At 39.8% G+C, this 25335-nt stretch overlaps 1 protein-coding gene across 1 annotated transcript in view; it reads left to right on the forward strand.

The window, feature by feature from the left end:
* The window catches only part of LOC128782851 (mothers against decapentaplegic homolog 2-like), a 91814-nt gene that overhangs the window by 38385 nt on the left and 28094 nt on the right, over window positions 1-25335 (forward strand). Inside the window, exons 3-10 of the mRNA XM_053933343.1 lie at window positions 8198-8287; window positions 9420-9613; window positions 10106-10240; window positions 13227-13301; window positions 14979-15032; window positions 16092-16304; window positions 18419-18556; window positions 18716-18860. Of these exons, the coding sequence (XP_053789318.1) occupies window positions 8198-8287; window positions 9420-9613; window positions 10106-10240; window positions 13227-13301; window positions 14979-15032; window positions 16092-16304; window positions 18419-18556; window positions 18716-18860 (1044 nt within the window). The remainder of the gene's footprint in view (window positions 1-8197; window positions 8288-9419; window positions 9614-10105; window positions 10241-13226; window positions 13302-14978; window positions 15033-16091; window positions 16305-18418; window positions 18557-18715; window positions 18861-25335) is intronic.

A 25335-nucleotide genomic window follows, 5' to 3' on the forward strand; every position in this document is an offset into this window, starting at 1 on the left:
CCTGTGGCTTTTGGCAAGTTTTTTCTGTGGCCTTGACAGTGTTTGAGATGGGCAACTGTGCCTTTCAAGTCCTTATACCACCCAGCACCATCAATATAACCCCTAAGCTATATCTCCCAGTGCCAGATCTAGATGCCTCTTGAACACCTCCAGGGATGGTGACTCTTGCACTTCCTTGGGCAACCTATTCCAATGCCTGACCACCCTAACAGTGAAATTTTTTTTCTAATATCTGATCTGAATCTCCCCTGTCTCAGCTTAAGGCCATTTCCTCTGGTCCTCTCACTGCAGGTATGGCAGAAGAGACTGGCCCCCACCTCACTACAACCTCCTTTCACATAATTGTAGAGAGAGATGAGGTCCCCCTGAGCCTCCTCTTCTCTAGACTAAACAACCCCAGCTCCCTCAGCCATTCCTCATAAGACATGTTTTCTAGACCCTTTACGAGCCTTGTTGCCCTTCTCTGGACATGCTCCAGCACCTCAATGTCCTTTTTGAAGTGAGGGGCCCAAAACTGAACGCAGTAATCAAGGTGCGGCCTCACCAGTGCAGAGTACAGGGGAATGATCGCTGCCCTAGTCTTGATGCTTACACTATTTCTAATACAGGCCAGGATGTCATTGGCCTTCTTGGCCACACTGCTGGTTCATATTGAGCCAAGTGCCAACCAGCACCCCCTGGTCTGTTTTTGCCAAACAGCTCTCAAGCCACTCTTCCTCCAGCCTGTAGCGCTGCATGGGGTTCCTGTGACTCAAGTGCAGGACCCAGCACTTTGCCTTATTGAATCTCATGCAGTTGTCCTCAGCCCATTGATTGAGTCTATCCAGATGTCTCTGCAGAGCCTCCCTACCATTGAGCAGATCAGCACTCCCACCCAACTTGGTATTGTCTGCAAATTTACTGAGGATTCACTTGACCCCTTTATCCAAATCATCAATAAAGATGTTAAACAGGACCAGCCCCAAAACTGAGCCCTGGGGAACACAGCTAGTGACAGGCCACTGATGCCGTTGAGCAGGACGGAAACAGAGAACTCCAGAAGGCTAAGAAAATGAAATCTCCTTTATTTCAAATGTACCGCTCTATATATAGAGAACATCGAGAAGACTAATTTCATTGGTCTTAGAGTAAAAACATGTCACACCATTGGTGTGCAGTGAATGACGCACAGTGGCAGAACATATCTATAAACAATGTGAATAACAAGGTAGATTAGAGACTTATTTACATTCTTTCCCAACTGCTTCCCAGGCTCTTGCCTGGTTAGAAAACCTTTCTCTTTTTCTCTGACTGAGCTGAGAATACCCACAGGCCACCAACTGGATTTAGCTCCATATACCATAAGTTTCTGGGCCTGTCCATCCAGCTAGTTTTTTACCCATCTAAGGGTCCACCCATGCAAGCCACAAGCAGCCAGTTTTTCTAAGAGGGTGCTGTGGGAGATGGTGTCAGATGCTTTACTGAACTCTAGATAGACTACATCCACAGCCTTTCCCTCATCTACTAAGTGGGTCACTTTGTCATAGAAAGTGTCTTGTTTTAGGACAATTTAAGGTGGACGCAAATGAGTTACCTCTTTAGTTTTAATGAATCCCTTCCCACCAATAAGAAGAAACTAATACAAGTAGATATAAGTGAAAAAATAAGTTTACTAAAAAATGAAACAGCAACAGGCAAAAAATAAGTTTTAGACACTAGTTACAAAGTTGCTGAAATCCCACAGACTCCCTGTGAATAGAGAAACCCCAAATGGCAAGGTGTCTCCTTCCCCAAGAGGGTGCTCGCCACGTGTGTAGAGAGACAAAGGGAAAAGACAGTGGCAGCCCTCCCTCCAAGATTACATGCTCTTCAGGTGCCTGTGTGGTCTGTGAGACAAAAGGGAGATGGCAGACTAACCCCGCTTGGTGCACCCTTGCTCCTAGAAGAAAAAAAAAACAGGAAGGTAGGAGCTTATGAAGCAGTTTAGTGGCAGATGGGAATTGCTGATGTTTGTGAGGGTCAGTGCTACTGCTTGCTGCTGCCTGCCACCCACTGGACTTTGCCAGTGGTGGCATTGCTGTCTTGGATCCCCGCTTTCATGGAGGGGGAAGAAAATGGACTCTCAGGCACTGATGCATGGCAGCCCAAACCCAGACCAGCTTAGACTTCACACTGCTGACAGGTGTTGCAAATTTTACTCTCAGACAGTTTTTGATCATGGAATGCAGCTTCTTGAGTTGCTACTTTTGTGAGTCCAGAAACCTGCCTGAAACAACCCCCTTCAGAGGCCAGAGAGAAACAGAAAATAAACCACAAAAGGGAGCCTCTGCCTTGGGCAAGAGCTACAAGGCGAAAGAGAGAGAGAGAGCCAAAATGGCAAGAAAGATAGGGCTCCCTGCATGCTCCAACTTTTAAAAGCCCCGGGCACCCCCTGCCCCACCGTTGCATTGCAGGGTCTTAAAGAGACAGTAACAATTTTTGGCACAGATAGATATGGAATACAATCACATTTTTGGTTACCCGGGACAAAAGAGATCAGGTTAGTCAAGCAGGACCTTCCTTTTGTAAATCCATGTTGGCCAGGGCCCGATCCACTCATTGCCCTGCATGTGCCATGTAGTGGCACTCAGGATCATCTCTTCCATAACCTTGCCTGGCACCAAAGTAAGGCTGACAGGCCTGTAGTTCCCTGGATCATCCCTCCAACCCTTCTTGTAGATGGGCATTACGTTTACTAATTTCCAATTAGCTAGAACTTCTCTGGTTAACCAGGACTGCTGGTATATGATTGAGAGTGGTTTGGCAAGTTCTTTTGCCAGTTTCCTCATTACTCTGGAGTGGATCCCCTCTGGGCCTATAGACCTGTGGGTATTTAATTGGCATAGCAGGTCACTAACCATCTCCTCCTGGATTATGGGGGCTTCACCCAGCTCCCAGTCCCTACCTTCCAGCTCAGGGAGCTGGTTATCCTGCGGACAACTTGTCTTGATATTAAAGACTGAGACAAAGAAGCCATCAAATACCTCTGCCTTTTCTTCATACCCTGACACTACACTACCCTCTGCATTCAATAAATGGAGATTCTCCTTGACCCTCCTTTTGCTGCAAATGTATTTATAGAAACTTTTTTTTTTTTTTTTTTAACTGCAGTGGCCAAATCAAGTTCTAGTTGGGCTTTCGTCCTTCTCATCTTCTCCCTATATATGTCCCTCATGACATCCTTATAGTCCTTCCAAGTTATCTGTCTCTCCTTCCAGAGATGATAGATTCTTTTTTTTTCCCCTAAGTTCCAGCCTAAATTTTCTGTTTAACCAGGCTGGTCTTTCCCCAACAACTTGTCTTTCTACACATGGGGACAGCCTGCTCCTGAATATTTAACAATTTCTTTTTAAAGCACATCTAGCCTTCCTGAACACCTTTGCCCTTCAGGACTGACTCCCCAGGTACTCTGTCAGTAAATGTCCTAAACAGGCCAAAGACTGCCCGCCAGAAGTCCAAGGTGGAATTTGGCAGACTTGATAGGAACTGTCTGTGCTGAATACAATATTGTATGTAAGCCAATGAACTTTTTTAATAGCTTTGTTTCATCTGTATTATACCTAAGCTTGTCAAATCAGGCTTTCCTATTACTGTTGTCTTTGAGACCCTCTCTGAACTAGTTCCAAAGGTTTGGTATGTTTCCCTCCCAGCTGTTCTTGAACCTTAGGTGTATCAGAAAGAAGATAACTGGTATGAGAGGAAGGATTCTGTTCTTTCATCCATCAATTCATTGATCCTTTTCTCAAAGTTAGTATCAGTGGAGTGTAATGGGACAGTGTCTTCACAGGAGCTTCACCAGTGATGAACCAAAAAAATCCCCACAAAAACCCTCAACCACACAAACAAAAACTAATTAGTATACAAGGTACAGATCTTCAATCTGCAGACTTCAACCTGTTTTCTCAGGCAAATTTTACACAAGCAACCATGAGCAACGTTAATGCATTGGCATTTGCCCATTTGTTGTGAGAAAATTGGATTCTATAAATCTAGTGGTCATTTCTTACTGCTCTAACTCTTGTTTTGATAGCTTGGTGTAGCTCTCAAAGCAAATTCTGCACCACTTTTCTACCCCCCCCCCCGACAAAGTTAGTAAGTCAAGGTAGTAAGTCCTGTAAATGTTAGGCTGGTATAAAGGGGTTTGTGTCCCTGTGCTAAGTAACTTCTCCAGTTCAAGTGAAAACCTGATCATATTTTTTGTTGCATTTTTCTTGTTTAGTCTTTCAGTGAAAATGTGAGTAAAAACAAATGTCAGGCTCACATCTATAGGGAAGATTTTGCATAACAAGTCTAGAATTTGAAAAGTTTCATCTCCTACTTTAAAACAAATAAATGGGGTACTGTCATGGTTTACTAAAATTATTTTTTTGTTTTAGTCACAGCACTACAAATGCCTCAGAAAATGTAGGGGTAGACAGATTAAACGGAAGAAACACTTGTGATTATAGGATGCAGGAAAAAAAACAAATGGAGATGATTGCCTTGAATGTGGACTTGGCAAACTTCTGTGGCTGTAGATTCTAAAAGATATGAAAGATTCAGTAGAAATGTTAGTGGCTCAGTGTAATATTTCACAAATAAGAAAGTTGAATATCCAAGACCATTCTGTAATGATTTCTGTATAATGTGGGCTTTGACAAGTGTGATGCTATTTGCATTTCAGGTTTTATTTACAATTTCTCTAGTGCTACCGCTTCAGGTAAAGAGGAGGCTGTCAACTGAACTTGGTGCCTTTTAAGCTCCTTTACATTCTGCTTTCTGAGACTGAAGAAGAAGAAAATTATATTTAGCAACTTCTCTATAGAGTTTCTGGTACTTCATATGTAAATATCTTTGAAGTGGTTCTGATGATGTGCCATTCACAAACCTGGAAATTGTGTGGAAGAACAGTAATTGGCATGGCCCAGTGCTGGGGAATGTCCTAGCTGCTTTCTAGCATAAATTATCACATTCCAGGGCATGGGAATATTTCCAGACAAGACTCTAATTTATGAGTACAGATGTTAATCCTTGATTCTCCTAAATTCTTTATGGAATAAGGAATAGAAAGGACTCTTCACAAGGGGTTTTGGATGCTTCAGAATGGTAGGTTTAGGAGAGAATGCATCCTATTTATTTTGGGACAGTAATTCTGTACTCCTGTTTCCCTTTCAGAGGGTTTTAGTGTTTGTTTACAGTGGTTGTTTAAACATCTTTTAGAATGCAGTCACCTTTCCAGCACCACCTTTCTGGGATGAATAGATGTGTCTGCCCTCTGTCAGGCTATTGCTTGCATATGAATGAACATATTGTAGTCTTTCATGGAAGTGCTGTGCATGAAGTATGCTTTTTAGGATTGTGAGGAATTTAATTCTGATTTAGTGTGTATGTATGTGAATATTAAGAGGCCTTGTTTACTGTCTGGGTGATGTAGTGGGGAGACAGTCTTGCATCTCAGGTAATGGATCTTTTATGTGAGCAGGAGAGTGGAGAGACCACTCTATTTCCTCAGATGTTTCTTTCAGTGAACAGTAAAAGCTATTTTGAGCTAACTTTATTGTTCGTATGGGTTGATTTCCTGCAGGCTCTTCTGTGTTTGACTGTGGATTATTTGAGTTGAGTATAGTCATAATGTCGATGAACCAGTAAAAGATTTCTGTTAATCCTAACTCCAAGAAGACACATTCTGGAAGATAGCATGTCATGTAAGCTGCTGTAGGCTAGAGCAGTTTTGCTCTAACTTCTAACTGTTCACTTTTTCTGTACCTCCTGGCCTGCCTTCCCTCCATGTTGTCCTGAGCTTCATTGTAACCTATGACTGTTGCAGTCACTTCAGGATACTGTTTGTCTTTCTGTAGGTTATGAAATATGCTGTCGGCTTTGATAGTTTGAATATTTATAGAGATAAGAGGTTAGCAATATAAAATACTATTCCTATTCATCATGCTTTGTCAGGAACTGTGAAATTTTACTTTTGCATGTGCTATCTTAAGTCTTGTGCAGCAAATGTGTGGCATGCCATGCTTTCACCAGTGATGCACCCCACAATTTTGGGAATGTGTAATCTGTAACAGTGTCAGCTTTGGAGCACTGCTTTGTATAAAGGATCCATTGCTCAAAGGTGATGAGCTGACTGTGTCAATTAATATGCAGCAGGCTTTGTGTCTGCTGATTGTTCTTCTGATTTAATGTATGTGATGGTCTGTCTTACAAGCAGCAGTGGTGACTATTTAAGGACACAGTACAGTGTTGGAATGCTCCCTGGCATCCCACAGGCACCTTATGTGTCTTCAGGGCAACTATTTTAATCATTACGCAGCTTCTGGCAGTCTACCATCCTAGAGACATCTTAGGAATGTGAAAAAGAGGCTGTATGCTCTGCTGATATAGTGATGCTCGGGATCCCTCTTTGCCCACTTTCTAGAGATCTGTGATGCTGCCTGTGTCTGAGATAGATGTAACTTGTTCAGGAGAGTTGGCTCTTTTGAAGAGCTGGATCTAAATCAGAGAATGGGCCTTCTCGTCTGACACTCTGCTGCGCTCTACTAGACAAATGTTCTCTACTACAAGATTTTATTTGTGTCCGTAATCAGTAAAATGTCAAAGGCCATATTTTATGTGACGATTTTATTTGTGATAAATGCAGGTTGCTGTCCACAATTATAGTCTTATTCCTGATTTGTAGTGCTCGTGTAGCTCTACAGTGAATAGAAGTGATCTAGATGAAAAGTAACTCTCAAAAGTTAAATTTTCTGCCATGTATGTTCTGTGGTCAGATAGCCAGTTGATTGATTTGGGTTGCCGCTCAATTGCATGAACATTTCAGCCTCCCTGGAATGGCACTAAAAGTGAGGTGTTTGGGACAGGCAAGAAGGAGACAAGAACCATTAATTCCCTTCATCAGTAGCCCACACTTATGTTTATGTCTTCTTGTTTCATAACACTACTGAATTTTCCCTGTGTAGGGAGGGGAAATAAAAATACCCACTTCTCTTCCCTTAAGCACTCAATACAAACTTGCGACTGCATCAGCTAAGTTTAGTAGTTTAAATCACAACACCTATATTTAAAACCAGGAGTTTGGTGAACTTGGATTATTTTCTTTCTCTTGCAACTTTTCAGAGGCTATTTATTTTAAAGGGACTGTAGCAGACAGTCAAACTTCAGGCTCTATAATTAGGAAATAGAGATGTAAGTTGCTTGTGAACCAAATTCTCATAATTTCTGAGGTGCGAAGTCTAGTTGTATGTCACATATAAAAATAAACTGTCCATTTTTAGTGATCACAGAGCAAGTCTGTGATAGAGCTGAGCTGGATTTATGCTTCTGAGTCTGCTTTCTGTTTACAAACCCATGCTGTTTTCTTGCTTTGTTTAAATCTGATGCTGCTTTTAGTTTGTGCCTCTGACTGAAGGCTTCTTTTTCTTTGCTGTTGTGATCTTGTCCTTGAACCAGTTTGGTAAAAACTTAGTTGTCTCTCTTTTCCTCCTTCTTGATTTAGCAATTAAAGGTTTGTTATCCTGTAGTTGAATCCTAAAATGCTATACTGTAAAACTGTGTTAAGCATTCTGTGTTTTGTATACTGTGGAAAAGAATATTTAGTTGTTTAATCAAGGAGAGTACAGAAAACAGTGAGACGTATTAGCTACGATGTGCTTTTCTTTAAAGTCTGAATTTTCCTCTTTTGGGGAAAGCAGGAAATTAGTATGTGCATGGAGAATGAGATTAGTGCTTAAGTGGTGGTATCTGAAAGTTAGATTGTGATGTTCAGTTTCAGATATACATGGCATTTGTTTGAAGTCTTAGGGAAGCTTATGTTTAAAAACAAACAAAAAACCCCCAAGAAACAATCCCAGAAACTACCCTTTAAAACTGAATTTTTTAAGAGCTAGGCTGAAGAAGTTTAGCCTATTTTAAGTAATGTTACAACTGTACTGACTACTTAAAAGCGGAGAACTTGTTCAACTTTTAAAAACATTTATCATTTACCTTGAATCACTTGTTCCATTTTGATAGCCTCCTTCATATAGAAAATACAGCATGAGATGTCAGTCTAAATGCAAGTCTAACAATGCTCTATCTTCTATGTGAAAGGAAGTATTCTGTATGTTTTTCCATGTTTGACACCATAGTGTTTTGAATAACCATGTTCCATATTCATATCAATTTTTTGTTTTTGTTTTCAATTTATTATGCACAGCACTTGTTCTGAAATTTGGGGACTGAGTACACCAAACACGATAGATCAGTGGGATACAACAGGCATTTACAGCTTCTCTGAACAAACCAGGTGAATATTCTGCCCTCTTGCATCATAGAAATATTGTGGGAGGGATTGGCTTTGGAGGGTCTGTAATGGGATGCTTTAGCTGTAAAATAGACTAAAATACTTCCTAGGCCTTTCATGGTACAGCATCTTAAGATATTTGCTTGCCAGTGTAGAAATCCAAGTGTTATCAGCTGATGTTTTGACCAATGAAATTCTAATTTTGCAATATTGATTTTTCATGACAGTGCTATTGAAAGAATCGGAAGACTTGTTAAATGCAAGCTCTAATATGATTTGGTATTTATATTAACAACGTTGGGAAGCTTGATTCTTTAGGCCTAATCTTACAAAGTATTTAAACTGCTTTGTATGTCACAAGCTTTCAGTTAAATCTTGCTAATTGGCTCAGATATGAGCTACTAAAGAATTGTTTGTAAATTCTTCAGTAGTTAATGGCAGGCAAATTCTAAACAGGGTCTTTATTTTTTCATGTCACATTACTTGATTTATGTATTGAGGTTTGTCTCCCATCCCATAACAATCATAAACATCTGCATTTGTGTAAGCATATGCAGTCTGTCTTAAAACTAGCAAAATTATTTCAGCTGGTAGTAAGGCAGACGAAGTCAAGAAGATAAACTGTACAGTCCTTAAAAGATGTGCATTCATGCATTTTGCATTGCAGTTATACTGCCATGTGGATCACTTGGGCAGCTGACTGCTTATAGGCTTATTTACAGTCCTGTTGGAATTCTTAAAGCCATAAAGCATCTATGCCACAGCAAAGCTTTGAGGTTTAGTAGTGGAAGGGACCATTAAGTGTGTGATTTTTTTTTTAACAACTCTCTTCTGCATTTAAAAAAATATATGAAGCAATCATCCTAAATACTTGGTTGGAGGTAAAGTGGCTTTTAATGAATTCTAAATTTAACTGCCACTTGATTAGAGCAACTCAAATACAAGTTAAGAGACTACTGATATGATCATTTTTATCACATTTGAAGCCTTTCAACAAGAGTATAAATGTCACTAGCAGTATCAATCTACTGAATTCTGAGAATGAATAAACTACCCATCCCATGTGTGTACACTCTTGCTTAAGTGGCTAAGAACATGCAGTCTGTAAAAACTTTTTAACATATTTTCCCTCCAGATCTCTCGATGGCCGTCTACAGGTATCTCATCGTAAAGGATTGCCACATGTTATTTACTGTCGTTTGTGGCGCTGGCCAGATCTTCACAGTCACCATGAACTTAAAGCAATTGAAAACTGTGAATATGCTTTTAATCTTAAAAAGGATGAAGTATGTGTAAACCCTTACCACTACCAGAGGGTGGAGACGCCAGGTAGGAAGAATACTTCTGACTTTGTATAGCATCTGTACGTACTTGATCAGCATGTTATAAGTGAAAAAGAGAAAAATGCTTTCTCTTGCCAAAAGTACAAGATTCTTAGGGATACAGCTTTTGAGAAAACCACCTGATAGTTTTTAATAGTAAAATTACTGAAAAATCTTTATGAATGTGGAGATACCTTTATCCCGATAAACATTTCCAGGACCACTAGTGGTTTCCAGATGGCTAAATATGACCCAGACTTAAAAGGAGAAGAGAGATGACTCACCTTTGCTAATGTGGAATAGTCTTACTCAAGAGGCACTTCAGGAATCTGTTTCTACCACTAGCAGTACAATCGTAATACTAGCAGTACTGAGATTCAGAAAATTTCAAAACATCTGAAGAAATTGTTAGATGGTCTAGATAGATATTTTTTCCTTTTAGCTCACAGAAGCGTGCATTTTGAGGGTCTTACCAATGCTTCGAATTTTGCTTTTCCAGTCTTGCCTCCTGTACTAGTGCCACGGCACACTGAGATTCTAACAGAACTGCCGCCTCTTGATGACTATACCCATTCCATTCCTGAAAACACTAACTTTCCAGCTGGAATTGAACCACAGAGCAATTACATACCAGGTATTTTCTTAACTTTCACTGTAAACAGTATGTTTGACATTGTGCCGCTGAAACAAAGATGGTAATTTTATGTTCCTAAGTGATCAAATTAATTGCAAGATGTGACAATAAGTTAGATCTAGTTGATTTTGTGTATTAGTTCCAATGGAAATACCTGAACATTGCTGTTTGCAGAACACGATCTTGTGTGAAACTATATTGCTTACTTGGTTTCAGTAGCTTATTTAAGATTCAGAATGCTAATGAGTGAAAAATAGACCTTTGTATTATGCTTTCAATCTGTTTTACAAGCATATAGGGGTTGCCAAATGCTGTGTGTTGGAGATTGAGCAGCAGTTTACTACTCAATCTCACCACATGTAGTTTGTGGAGAAACTTTAAGTTGCAAATCAGTGACTTAGTGTTTTGATCTGTAGTCCACAATTGATCAAGGTCTGCTTTGTGTGTTTGTTACTATTGTGTGCACAGTTTTGTCTTTTTAGTATGAAAGAGCAACCTAACAATACTGAAATCAAAGAATTCCTTCTTTCTCTTCTTTGCCCCTTCCCTACCCCAAGACTAACCTCCTACAGTGCACCCGAAACCTGGCACTATTACTGAAACATAAAATCAGTGAACTTTGTTTCCTGCCCCAATTTTGTGTTTCCTGTCCCTTTGGGAAGTTGCCTGGAGTGTAAAACCAAGTAAAGCTGAAGTTTTCTCATAAATGTTTCATGCAGCTATGTTATGAACAAGCTGAAAATTCAGATCTAGACTCTCTTGAAGAATAAAATTACTTGAAACTCAAATATGTGCAATATAGAAATTGTATCAGTGTGTCTTAAGCAGGTCATTGCTTGTGTTTTCTTTAAATGTATCCAAGAATTGAAATGGCATTAAAAAATGCAATAAATTTGTTCTCATCTGTTTAATCTGGGCCACCTAGGGACAGTAGATCTTTAAAGAGCAATTTAAGGGGATAGAAATTGGTGCTGCTTTCCTAACTGATGTATGCCTTTTTTGACTCAATCTGAGGGCTTTTGATACCATTTCCTAACAACTTACTGGAAAGCTACCATTTGCAAATCCAGTGCTATGGAAATGAGCTAAAGTAGCTAGGTAGTTATTTGCAGGAAGTTTGTTCACGGTGATTGTGGGTATTCACATGATTTTCAAATGTTTATGCAGCTAACCACACCTTGCCTCCTTTGTCACTGACACCCTCCTGTTGTATTCATGGCATCTTACTTTATTTGACCTTGCTGACTTAATCTTGAACACTTAGCTAGGTTCTGATAAGTCTTGTGTATCTTGACAGCCTGCTTCAGAGAACCATTTTCTTTAGCAGTAGGCCAAACTAAGACCATGGTAGCTTTGCACCACAATACTGTCTCAGTACATGGTCTACAGAGAGGTTGGTTTCACTTATAACTGGGAAGATGGCAGTCGTGAAGGTGCAGGATGCCTGTTGGGGCTGTATGTTCAATTAATACTACTACGTGGAGGAAATCTCTATTCAGACAGAGATTAGTTATGGAAAATAATCTGTGCCAAAGACTCTAGATTAGCAACTGGAAACAGGAGGCGTGGGTTGGATTGGAAATGGTTTTTGACCTTTTACCATGGCTGTGGCCTTAACTATAATGAATAATTTGGAGAAGGGTGGAGTCCACTTTATCACAATGAATTCAATAAAAATGTTCAAAATTAGTATGATTTTTGTTATCATAATTCTTGATAGTGAAGATTTCCTTTAATCACCCTTTTAAATTCTCGTTTGAATTTTGTCACATCTATATTTAGCTCACTAGTTTTACAGTGAATGAACGATAATTCTTTTGGTTAATTTTTTTTAATCAACTGACTTAATCTAGTTTCCTGTCACTGACTTCCTTCTGACCTTAATATATGGCTGTAAATCTCAGACATGATATTTGATATAATTTGATTTTAATTCTTAGGCAAAAAGCTTTAAATTTCTGCTATTTGATAATAATGTAATTAAATGTACTTAATCCCTCAGATGTCTCAGAGACAATTCTAAGGCAATTGTAGACATAGTTAGCTTCAAACACTTTCACTAAAGGAATCCAGGTTTTGCCTTTAATATATAGAATCATAGAATATCCTGAGTTGGAACGGACCCACAAGGATCATCGAAGTCCGACTCCATATAGGAAAAGACATTTGCCCAGTTCAAAGAAAATTATTTCCTGAAAGGCAATTGGTTAACTTATCTGGATTACAAAGTACCTTTTGAATGGAGAAAAGGAACATGCATACTCTTCTGGGTTTTGAAGACAATTCTGTTGAATTAGGCAAAGTTTCTAGTATCAGAATGCTTCAAACTTCTTTCTGAATTTGCTTTGGTTACTGAAACTCCATCTTTAAAGAAAGCTAGTTAAAAGAATAGATGATTGTTTTAATAGAGCTTGGAAGTAATAATGATAATAGAGCTTGTGCAGTGTAACTAGTTAAATAATATGGTTATTATTGAGTGAAATTTTTAGATAATGAAGGAAAATGGATTTGGGAATTGAACTGAAAAGTAACCTTCAAATCTATAAGGCATGGGAGGGTATTGGATCTGATGGTTATAGTACATTATAGTACGTTAAGACAGCTCACATGATATTTTTTTTTGTGCAAGTCACCAGATGTGGGGTTTTTTTCATTTGTAATTCTACTAAATGTGAAAGCTGTTGATCACAATTACAAAACTGTTACTTATTCTAGTGAAAGTATCTTGTCTTAAATGGAAAAGACAAGTATTATCTGTTAATTATATAACACATTTGAACAGTTGACTGGCATAAAAGAGATTATACATTTTGCATAGACAGTTAAGGCAGGTAATGTGTTTGAAGACCTACTGGAAGGAGAAATGGATGGCAAAATGACATTCTAATAAAGTATTTAAGTATTGAATGGAGCTCATGAGGAGTATTTTAATTTCTTCAGTTATTGAACCATTAGGTGTTTTGTTGGTTTTTTTTTTTTTTGACAGAAACACCACCTCCAGGATATATCAGTGAAGATGGAGAAACAAATGACCAGCAGTTGAACCAAAGCATGGATACAGGTAACTACTTTCAAAACTTGGGATCACTAGCTGTGATCCCTCTGCATAGCAGCATGAATTCAGCCTAAAAGATTATGGCAGTTTTCCTCTGTACAACCTGGTGTTTTCTGCTTAAAATATCACTTTCAGTCTTTAGTGAACAAATTAATATTTTGTTAGGGGAATGCTTTTAAAACATTCTGTGCCATATTAAGTACATTACATTTGTTTTGTAATAAAAACATACAGGTCTAATTAAGTCTTCATCAGATTTTAATAGCTGATTTGTTTTAAACATCCCCAACTTTACCTTCTGGAAACAGGTTCGTTGAAGCAATGTGTCTGTTTGCCTAAACAAGTTACAGACTCTGAATTTTGAGAACCTGTCTCTTACCTCTGGCACCTTATCACTTCTGCCATGTTTCAAAACAATTCTTATATAGAAAGGTCTATGGAAAGAGTAGTAGAAATATGAAGCATCTGTGCCTTTGTATGAAAGAATTTCTAGAGAATGTGGTTGGCTTTAGACTGTCAAAAAACAGTTAATGTGCTGGATAAGAACATCCTGCTATCTGCTGGCAGACTTGAATATATTTGGTTAGCTAATGTTAGCAATCTTTTTCAGTTAGTTGGAATCAACTGCACCAGTTTCCAAAAGAACTGCAATATTTTCCCACTGTGTGATAATGGCTACCTTAATTTAAAAAGCCTGATATCAGCAAATATTGTAGGAATGATTCTGTGCAAAGCCTCTTTGTATCTTGTCTACAAGTGCACAAATTGTGTTGGAGAGTTAATGTTTTTCTAAATTTTTTCCTTCCTTCTTCCAGGAAAGAATAATCTCAAATGAGGAAATCCAGGTTGTTCTTCTAGAGATAAACACTCTCCATTGAGAATAGAAGCAATATCTTGCTTGTCTCATCCACTTTTTCTTAGCTTTTTTTCCACTGAATTTGGGAAGAAGTCACTACCTTCTCACTGGGCTGAAGCACCTCTCTTATGAAGACAGGCTGAGAGAGTTGGGGTTGTCCAGCCTGGAGAAGAGAAGGCTCCAGGGAGACCTTAGGGCACCTTCCAGTACCTAAAGGGGCTACAGGAGAGCTGGAGGGGGACTTTGGACAAGGGCATGGAGTGATAGGACAAGGGGGAATGGCTTCAGACTGATAGAGAGTAGGGTTAGATGGAATATTGGGAAGAAATTCTTTCCTGTGAATGTGGTGAGGTACTGGCACAGGTTGTCCGGAAAAGTTGTGTCTGCCCCATCCCTGGAAGTGTTCAAGGCCAGGTTGGATGGGGCTTTAAGTAACCTGGTCTAGTGGAAGATGTCCCTGCCCATGGCAGGGGGATTGGAACTAGATGATCTTGAAGGTCCCTTCCAATCCAAACCATTCTGTGATTCTGTGACAAGCACATAAAGTTATGTTCATAGAGTGTGCATGAAGTGAAAGCTCTGCCAAATACAACACTAAGATGTTAATTAGGTTTATGAGGAGGAGTAGGGTCCCATGAGTCTGGAAAATTAAATGCAGTCTTAATTCACAATAAGTGTGTGATATGCTGGAAAAGTGGTGTTAGTATTTCTGAGGTTTCTTATTCCGAAGAATTTCAATGTAAAACTATATCTAGATAATGGTTATTCCTACTTATCTGAAATAATGAGAGTCATTTGCTCTGAAACAATCTGTATTGCTTCAACAGGATCTCCAGCAGAGCTGTCTCCTAGTAGTCTTTCTCCAGTTAATCATAGCCTGGGTAAGCTGGAAATTCTTGTAATTGTTTCTCTGTGTGATGACTCTTCTTTATGTATATATTACATTAAAACTGAAAACGTACTTTAAAAAAATTAAGAACTGTATTAGGAGGAGACTATTGGGTTGGCTTCCTGATGATAAACATAATAGGGCTGGGTAAATAACTTCTTAACTACTACTCTATTTCTGTAACTGTTGAGTTCCTAGCAAAGAGAAAGAATAATACGGTTGTGTGTGCAGGACTAGCATTTATAAAATAAATAGTTTAAAGGATGTTAGCCAATCCATAGTGCTGCCTCGACTTGCTGACTCCCTTGTTCTGCTACTCTTCTCTTGTACTGCTTCACCTGTAACCGCAACACAATCATTGCTCCCACATTAGTTGCCCACCTGCTTCGATCAGGTGCTATTGCTGTGTATTTGTATAAATGCCTCAGGAAGATCAGATTCCCCTGGGTTTGTTTAAGGAATGATGACAGAAAAATGCTGTTCAGAACACTTAGTAAGTAATGAGGGTAGGTAAAAAGGGGAAGCAGCTCAGGAAAAGCTGAAGATGCACAGGGAAGATATTGAGCTCTCATAGGGGAGAGTAAAAGGATCTTAGAACAACTTTTAGATAGAGATGGTATAAGATCTAGTGTAATATAAGAAAATATCATTTTCATATTAATATTTTTCCTTTGTGTGGTTCAGTGTTTGATAGTTTAATCTTTTTTTTAACATTGCCAAAATGTTTGTAAGTTACAGAAAAGCAACAGAAATGTCTCAACATCTGGCACTCACAGCAGCATTAGTTTAATAATTTTGCCAAGCAAAATGCAAGTACTGAACTAAATGAGCTGTGGTCAGATTAGATCACCCCCTCTTCCCCTCCTTCTTTCTTTGTGTGAAAATCTAAATTCCATTATGTTTACTGGAGTAGGTAAAAATGACAGCAAGTAAAATATAATTTGTGGAGACTAACAGCTGTTGTTTCTGGGAGAGACAAGTAGCAGGGCAGATAGATTTCTTTTCAGCCTTGAATTCTGTATTAAGCTTGTTTTAAATTTTTTTTTTATAGACTTGCAACCAGTTACTTACTCGGAGCCTGCGTTTTGGTGTTCAATAGCATATTATGAATTGAATCAGAGAGTGGGAGAAACCTTCCATGCATCCCAGCCTTCCCTGACTGTAGATGGCTTTACAGATCCATCAAATTCAGAACGATTTTGTCTAGGTTTGCTTTCCAACGTAAACAGAAATGCTACAGTGGAAATGACAAGGCGACACATAGGTAAAGATCTCTGATCTTTAATTTCATTTTAGACATTAAATTATCTGGAATGATCCAGGTAGGATGGGCAGATCTGTGTTTTGGGTTCCTTTCCCCCTTGTGCAGCCAGCCATAGAACTTCTCTCTTGGGGCCTGCCAAGAGGAGCTTGATCTCTCTTGCTAAGGACAGAAGTCGAAAGATAGAGAGGTCGCTGCCTCTGAAATTGAGGAGAAATATAGCTGCTTCTGTTACCACAGCCTGTTGCAATTGGGAATAGATGTAGTGATAGCTACAGCTGAAAGGATCTCCCTTTCCTCAATCAGTAGTCACTAAGCTGATGGCAGCAGCAGTCACACAACTGTCAGGATGCAAGTGGCACAGGAGGAAGCCACTCAACTCTAGGGGATTTCTGTTGCTTATGTTGCTGTTCTCTGCCTTCTGGAAAAAGATGATGCATCAAAGTATCCCAAGGGGCAGGTTTTTGGCTTTCAGGCTCCTCATTGGACTGCTCTGCCCTAGGTAGCATTTATATTCAGAGTTGCTTATAATTGAAATTTAAGCTTTAATTGCAAAATATTAGCGTGTTGCTTAGTTTATTCTAATTTATAAAATGGAGAATGAACATTGGTAGCACTTGAATGCTTTTCTGAAATGGGAAAAGCTGCAGTTGAGATAACATGCTGTTTTGACATTATTAAGATTTTCTTTGTAATGGTTAGCAAAGAATATTATTTTCTACAATGTTTTGGCGATGAAGAGAGATGGGGAAGACTGATTCGGTGATCAGAATCCGATTTATTGTGGGATACAAATGCATATATACTATTTTAGGGAGACTAGTAATGTGTCGTACAATGATTAGGTTAAAATCACATACACAAACTTATGCATATTACAACATCTCTTGCTTGCAGAGTTTAATCAGATTTTCTTTTTCTGGTAAACCTGTCTGATTTAATCTTCTTGCAATCTAGATCTAATTTTCAAAGTTCCGTTTGCTTTTGCCAAGGTATTTTGTTTATCAAATCTCTTATACTAATAAGGTCCAAAGTCCATCATCTGTCTCGTGTCCCCCAACATCCCAACAACAATGCAGTGTCTTGGCTTTAGGTTCTTCAATAAACTAGCCTTTTTTTCTGGATTATTTTATTTAGCAACATTTATGAGGTTTTTTGGTTTGATTTTTAGTAAAAATTTCAACTTCTTTAATAGAATCTTCTGAGTGCCTCTATGCCAAATCCAAATGCTTGTCTAATAAAAATTTAGATGTGCAGAAGCCCAGGCTATACCTGTGCTAACTAATCAAAATGATCAATGATGAGGAAAAGCAAAAATGTAAGGAACTCTCACTTTTTTTTTAATTGAGCAATTCACATTTTGTTTGAAAAATTATTTTAAAGAAAAGGGAAAATAGAAACTATGGCCTTTAAAGAACCTGTTAATTATAAACAGCTTCCTTTGAGAGCTCAATTGTACATTACTTATCTTCTGCTAGAAATAAGCCATACAAGTTTTTTTCCACTCGGAGAGAGAGAACAAAACCACACTTTAAAAGTGAACAATAATATTTCTTATGGGTTTTTTTTTTGTAATAGGGCTGAATTAAGTCCTGTTGATTTTGTTCAAGTACTACAGAGAAAGGGGTATGCAGTGGGTTGTGAAATAGTATGGGTGCATGTAAGCAAAGAGTGAAGTGGTACACTGTTTTCCTTTTTTGCCATAGTGGCCTGTGCTGCTTCATATACAACACCTTAATACTAGCACTCTCTTGAACCTAATATTTTAATTTTGATTCTGGTATTTCTTTAAGTAAAAAATTATTTGGTAATGAACACGGCTTTATAATTTTGATTTGGTTATAAGCCATTACATGGCTAGAAAATTCTATCTCACTCTTGACCAAAAATTATTCTACTTCTCCTTCAAATATTTTGAGTTTGTGGGAGGAAAAATGCAAGTTAATTGTGTTCTGCTCCTGCTACAGCTGTCAGCCCAGCAGTGTTGTTCTGTAGATAACTGATTTCTGTTTCTGTTATAAAGAAAAACCTTGGCCTTCTCTGAAACAAAATCCTCTCTTGTTTGTTAATCTTGTTGGGTCATATCATAACTAGAGTTCTTTTGAATTTTGCTACAGGAAGGGGAGTACGTCTCTATTACATTGGTGGAGAAGTTTTTGCTGAGTGCTTAAGTGATAGCGCAATTTTTGTTCAGAGCCCCAACTGTAATCAAAGATATGGCTGGCATCCTGCAACTGTGTGCAAAATTCCACCAGGTTAGTAGCTTACTCAAGGTCTTGTGTAAAAATATTCAGTGAATGTATTCACTGGACATTTGCTTTCCTTTTCATAGTTTCTTCATAGTTTTGGGTTTCTGTGTAGCAAACACAAATATTCATTGATTGATTGTACTCTTTGGACTTTTTTCTTTATAGGATGCAACCTAAAAATCTTTAATAACCAAGAATTTGCTGCTCTTCTGGCTCAATCTGTGAATCAAGGTTTTGAAGCAGTTTATCAGCTTACTAGAATGTGTACCATAAGAATGAGTTTTGTTAAAGGATGGGGAGCTGAATACAGGTAAAAAACTTTTGGTTTTCATTTTAAAGTTAATTTTTCTTCTTTCACTAATGCACTGTTTCTGTCTGGTTTGAAAGCTGTACCTACAGTCTTCTTAGTGCTACTGTAGACATGCTGTCTGCAAGTTGAACCCCATATTTTCCTTTTTCTCCCTTCTCAGCTATTGAGTTTTTAAGTTATAAAGACCAGAAATTGATTTTAGTATTACAGTCAGCTGTTAAGCAAGGAATGTTGTCAAAGTTGTTTCCTCACTTGGTTCTGCTTGCTTGCCTATTATGGCAAAATCATTGACAATATCTAGAAGTTTCACAGTTTGTGCTGTGAGATTATTTGCTGTTTGTTAGATGTACAGTAATTTTGGTCTCTGTCCTGTTCTGTGTGGAGTATAATGAGTTCATTAGGTTGTGGTGAGGGATGCAGTTGATAGTATCTGACAGAAAGAACTGAAGTAATTTGGAGTGCATTTTGCAGAATGAAACAGCTGGAGAACATGCATTTAAGGGTTGACAAATATTTTGGAACTTGAATAAAGAGAGAGGCCATGGGGCATTCCCCTAGGGTCTCTCAAATTTTTGGAGGACGCAGCCTCCTTTTTATCCTAATTTCCCAGCTACATTTCCCTTCTCTCTTTCCCCATTGGCTGAGGTACTTGAGAGGTACAGACTTCCCGAAACACCTGATACCGAAGATTTCCCTCTAATGTATAACCCTCCTTTTTTAATTTTTAATTCTTATGGAATTTAGGGGTTTTCCCCATTGTTTCTTTCATCTTTCAATATCTAATTTAATTTATCAGCAAGCCTACAGTTTGTAAAGGCAAATATCTTTTTCCATTCATCAATCAGTGGAATGCTTTCCATTGTTTCTTTTATTTCTCAGTGCTAGTTTTATCTACCAGCAGACACACAGCTTGTTTGTAAAGACAAATCCCTCATTCCTCTCAATCCCTCGTCTTTTATTTTTTTTAAATGTCTTTACAAACTTTAGTTATCATTGACTTAATTTCCTGTTCCTGGGTCTTTTTGGTTTTGCAATTATTTGCAGTGACATCAATTTCTGTCCTTTTGTAGCCATCTCTGGATCATTAGGCATGGCTACTACCTTCATCCCTTTGAATCCCTATGTTGAATAAGTTGTATTAAGCAAGGGATCATACATGGTAAAAAGATTAGAGTTGCTACAGCATATAAGAGGAAGAAAAGCATTTGTTTAACCCATAGTCCACCAGGTAACCACGAAAACATGTCCCATTCTCATCCTTTCCATGTTTGGACCGATACATGAGATAACTTTCTTATTCTTTTTTTTTATTTGTTTCACCACCTTTCCATTGTCATCCATTTGTAAACAGCAGTTTGAGTCATTTAATTTGCCACACACTCCCCCTTCTTCTGTTAATAAATAGTCTAATACCATCCAATGTTGAAATATTGCATTTCTCATCTGAGTAGATTGGTCAGCAAGGAGGTCAATAGCTGCACATGTCTGGTTCATTATTACTTCAAAGACAGCTTGTAACCTAATTATCTGATTTAAATTATGAATGAGTTCTCTGGCACCTGATATTAATTCATTAGGATTCCATGTGGCTGGTCCATAGTGTTGTATAATTAGTTCAAGTGGCCATTCATCTTCACCCCACTTTTGGGTGCTCCCTCCAGCCAGGGATACATCAATTGACTGCTTTTTTCTAATTAGATTATCATATACCTTGATTCTTAACTGATTTCCCTGAACTTGTGGTAGCAGAAAGAACAATGGTCTAATATACCCTACATAACATATCCATGACCAGTTTGGAGGTAACCTGCAGTAAGCATATTGGCCACAAATCCAGTAATGCCCTTTTAAAGCCCAGGTCCCATTGGCAAAGGGACCTTTCCAATTTTCATCATCAATTGGTGGGTCAAAATACAGCTTGCTTCCTGGGCCTAGTGGTCCCCTGACAATGGTTGCCCTGCCATAAGAATCACAGTATTTGCATTTCCAAGCTCCCACATGAGGTTTCCACCTGCAGTTACATCCTAGATCTGTTTTGTTAGATCTGGACCAGAACCTATTAAAAAGGGCTCGAGTTCCATTCCGGTGTTGCCACTTCCACTGATAGTCACGGACAACACGTGTCCTACTTGTGGAATTATCTTGGGGGCAGCTTAAAAATAAGGGGTCAAAAAACGTATCCTTCCCCACTGCTTTACAGCCTTCAAAATATTTTTGGTAATTATGGAAGGAACACCGTACCCAGCTACCACTGGTGAGCTTAACATGCGTTTGATTCCATCTGCCTTGATATATGGAACAATCATAAGGAGAGCAGTTGGGGGTCCAACAATCTAAACCCAGAGATAAAGTCCAGTCACAAATGCTTTTTCCCACATATATGTTTCCTGTTCTATTTAGACAATAAATGCCTCTTTCAGAAGAATGAAGCTGCCATGGACTTCCTTCTTCATCCCAAAATCCTGTTCCATTATGGACCTCACTCAGGATGCTAACCCACCATTTAGGCTCAACTGGGCTGGTCACTCATGGCCAGCTTTCAGATCCCCCTGGCCCTCCGCAGACCCAACAATTCCTAAGGTTAAAGGTTTTTACTACTTCTTCTCCCAAGGTTAAAAAATTATTTTCCCACTTTTGGCCCTAACCTAACTGAGAATATAAGGGTAAGATTATTAAGAGAAACATTCTAACGGTGTAATCTAATCTCCTAACCTAATTTTCACTTTCACGTTGTCTTCCGCACCACCTGTGGTGAGAGAAGGCACAGAAACAGCTTAACATAAAGAAAACAATGGCAGCGAGGATTGGCCCCCAATGACTGGAGATCCGAGAGGAGGGATGCCCACACAGACTATTTCAGCAGACAGTCTGTGGGTAGGCACATAGGGCTTCCCCCCATGTCGACGCACTGGCTGCTGCTCCAGTCCACTCCTGCGGAGTGTCAGTCGCTGCTTCCCATCCTTCTCCTCCAGCTGAGATGTCCAAATCTCCAGGGCCTCAGACACCTTGACCCGAGTATGATGGGTCCACCCATGTTCAGCTGTCTTGACAGCTGTTTCTGTGGTCAGCAACACTTGGAAAGGTCCACTTCACTTGGTCACCAGTGGTGCTTCTTTCCAATCCTTAACTAGGACCCAATCTCCTGGCTGGATGTTGTGAACAGCAAAGTCCAAAGGCTGGGTCTGTGCCAGCCAAGCTTCCTGTTGAAGAGATTTCACAAGAGAAAGTATCCATGCCACATATTGTTTCAAATATACATCACTTATCTCTACCCCCCCACTAGGCTGAGAATTACAAGGGTAAGGAATTTCAAACATCAATTCAAAGGGAGATAATTTAATCTCTCCCCTGGGTCTGGCCCTTATTCTTGCCAAAGCCAGTGGCAAGAGCCGTACCCATGGCATCTTAGTTTCTGTCACCAGCTTCAGGAGGTGTTTCTTTATTTCTCTATTGATCTTTTCAACCCGGCCCGAACTCTGGGGGTACCAGGGGGTATGGAGGTTCCATTGTATCCCTAAAGCAGTCACAACTTGTCGCTGTTGTATTAGGGACGGATGAATGAAGTGGCATAGACTCCTATGTTCTCAGAAGGCAAATGTGGAGTTTATTAGACATCACATTCTCTTATAGACCGTTCTGACAAAGCTGGACCTGATTGGTCCTCAATCAACATCCCTCACATCATTGGCTAATTAGGAACAACACCCTTCTTGTAAACATCTTACAAGTAAGTAACACCAGCTGCAAAGATTAAGGATTGTTTTAATTCTTTCTCTGAGCTTTCTCAGAACTCCCCAGAATAAAAATGGGGGAGTAGGATGGTGGGTGCTGCTGCCTATTATCTGTTCCCAACAAACCTCTCCTGTAGAAAAGCAGGTTGGGTTAGCATTTTGGCAATGCAGTCAGATCCACACACAACACTCATCACAGCTGGCTCAGTGAGAGAGGCAGAAGGCTCTTTGCAGCATTTTATTCCAGCAAGGTTAATTACATGTGGTGGCTGAAGGAAACCCAGGCAAAAGAGTGAGAGCATGTGCTCTGGATGGCTTAAGAAGGGGAAGGGATGGGGGAGGGTGGAGCTAAGGGCAGGGCAAAGGCGATTGGTCTCCAGGGGAGAGGGGGCAGCCACCAGGGGTACTCAACCAATGAGGAAACAGGGAAAGGAGAAACCAGGGTAGGTTGCGAAATATAGGGATCAGTGAGACTGAGTTCCATAGGGGAGTTTTGTCTTTTCCCACAGGTGGAATGAAATCTATGGTAAGTCTTTCCAAGGCAATGTGCTTGGGAATTGGCTGAGGGGAGAGAGTTCATGGGATGCTACAACTCCCCTGTTTTTTCTTACTAAAAAGACCTTCCCAGTGGATTTCTGCATACACTTAACTAGACAGGGAAACATGACTAAAATGATAAAAACAATTATCACAATCCAAAAAATTCCTTTAACAAAAGATGCAACCCATCCTGTGAAACCCCGCTTTCCGAAAAGTTCATTGATCCAATCTGGGTATTTTTTCACCTTTAAGTCCTTTATTTGCTCCCTCAGCTTCTGGATGCTTGTGTGGATGGATTCTGAGTGTGAAGAGATGTTGAGGCAGCACATCCCTTCAATGTCTTGACAGCCATGTCCATTGGCAAGCAGTAAAAAATCTGTGGCGGCTCTGTTTTGCAATGTTGCATGCCTGGTAGCCTCACTGTCACTAAGCAGGTCACAGTGCAGTGGCGGTAGCGTTTGCCTGGTTACTAAGTAAACACTCCAGGTGAGAAAGTTCACCAAGAGCCTTAGCTGTGGCCACCCAAGGTAAGAAAAGTGAGACTGCGACTCTCTTTCCTTTGTTTCAATCATAAATTTGGCTATTGCAATTTTCATTGAATTCAGAATAGGATCTCTTTTGGCGTGCTAATTTGCTTTTTTGTTTCCAGTTATGTAATAATGTAATGTTTGGAGTGAGGGTAGAAAGCCTGCCAAGGCTACAGGGACCCCCCCTGGAGACGTGAGGGGATCCCAGCCCACACTCGGTCACCACAGATAAAAAACATTCCCCGGGGTAACACTTTGGGGTGGAGTGAGGACACAGAGTATGTGACTGGTGTAATTACACCAATTTCGATTATTATAGGCTTTGTTAATTGGTGATATGTCTTTTCTGTATGTGTTTTTTGCTGGGTCAATTTCTGGCCAATGTTGACTCGGTCATCTAAAGTAAAATTTGACACAGTAAGTTGCTTTGGAGGACCCCAGCAAGTCCAATTCTTGGGGTTCCTCTATAGCATTTGGCAGAATATTTGTCCACTCATCCCAAGTGTCTACCGGATTTGGCCTCTTGCCTGTGGTGCGGAAGAGATCTGAGTTAGTGATAGGCCAGTCATCTGCTACCAAGGGAATCCCTACTAGACACGTGGACAGCGGGTTGCCCACGCTGCCCATAGACAGGCAAAGATTGTCTTGCTGTAAAGTCTTGGCTAGTGTGACCCAGATGTTCTGACTGGGCTGAGGGACGATCCACGCACAAACTGATGGAAAGGTGAGGAGCATCCAAAATCCTATCTGGAACAGTTGGAGGTTCCCTGCCGCCGGAGACATATCATGATGCTTGGGGGTGATGAGTTGATCAGTGAGTTTGAGAAAATGGATTTTTTTTAGATTTGTATAACCTTAACAGCCCCTCCTACCTTCCCTTCTTATCCCCTCAGTTTTTACTGAGCAGAAAAGGGGTGGGAAAACAAGGGGGGATAACAGTGTAGCAAACTAAAGAGAGGTAAAACCAACTAACGAGGGGTAACAGTTCAAACAATGAGTGAATAAAATTCAACAGAGTCTTTTGTCTTCAGGAGCAGTGGAGGGTCATCTTCTTCTGTGAGGGACCTTTGTGTTTACAGTCTTTTTCCTTCTCCTCCTCCACGCTGCCCGAGTTTGGTCTCTTTCCTGTCTCTGAGGTTCTAGGGAAGTGTCTCTGGGAGCTGCACTTGGCGATTCGATAAAAGGCTTGAAATTCTTTCCTGGGATCCACCTGTGGCCAGATTCTGTAGACACGCAAGCATAGCCTCTGCCCCAAGTAACTAATGGAAATGGACCCATTATTTGCTTGATTTCTGGGTCTTTGATCAGCACGGGGGGTTTATCAGTAAGTTGAGCTCTGCTAGTGTTGGAGAAGTGCCTGATAATGGGGGGGTTTGGCTCTGTGAATGAATCATTAAGAAAGTTGATAATATAGAGAGCCTTACATAATCTTTCTACATTTGGTAGTGTTTCAACTCCCCTGCGCTGCTGATCAAGGATTCTCTTTAAATGTACAGTGAGCCCTCTCTACAATAGATTGCCCTGTTGGAGAGTGAGGAATGCCAGTGGTGTGTTTCACCCCCCATTGATCTAGGAACTGTTTGAAATTTTTGGAGATGTAAGCAGGACCATTATCTGTTTTGATGGCTTGGGGGATGCCTAGTGTGGAAAAGGCTAGAAAAAAATATTTGGCAACGT

Source organism: Vidua chalybeata (assembly GCF_026979565.1).
Source record: "Vidua chalybeata isolate OUT-0048 chromosome W unlocalized genomic scaffold, bVidCha1 merged haplotype SUPER_W_unloc_1, whole genome shotgun sequence".
Taxonomy (NCBI): Eukaryota; Metazoa; Chordata; class Aves; order Passeriformes; family Viduidae; genus Vidua; species Vidua chalybeata.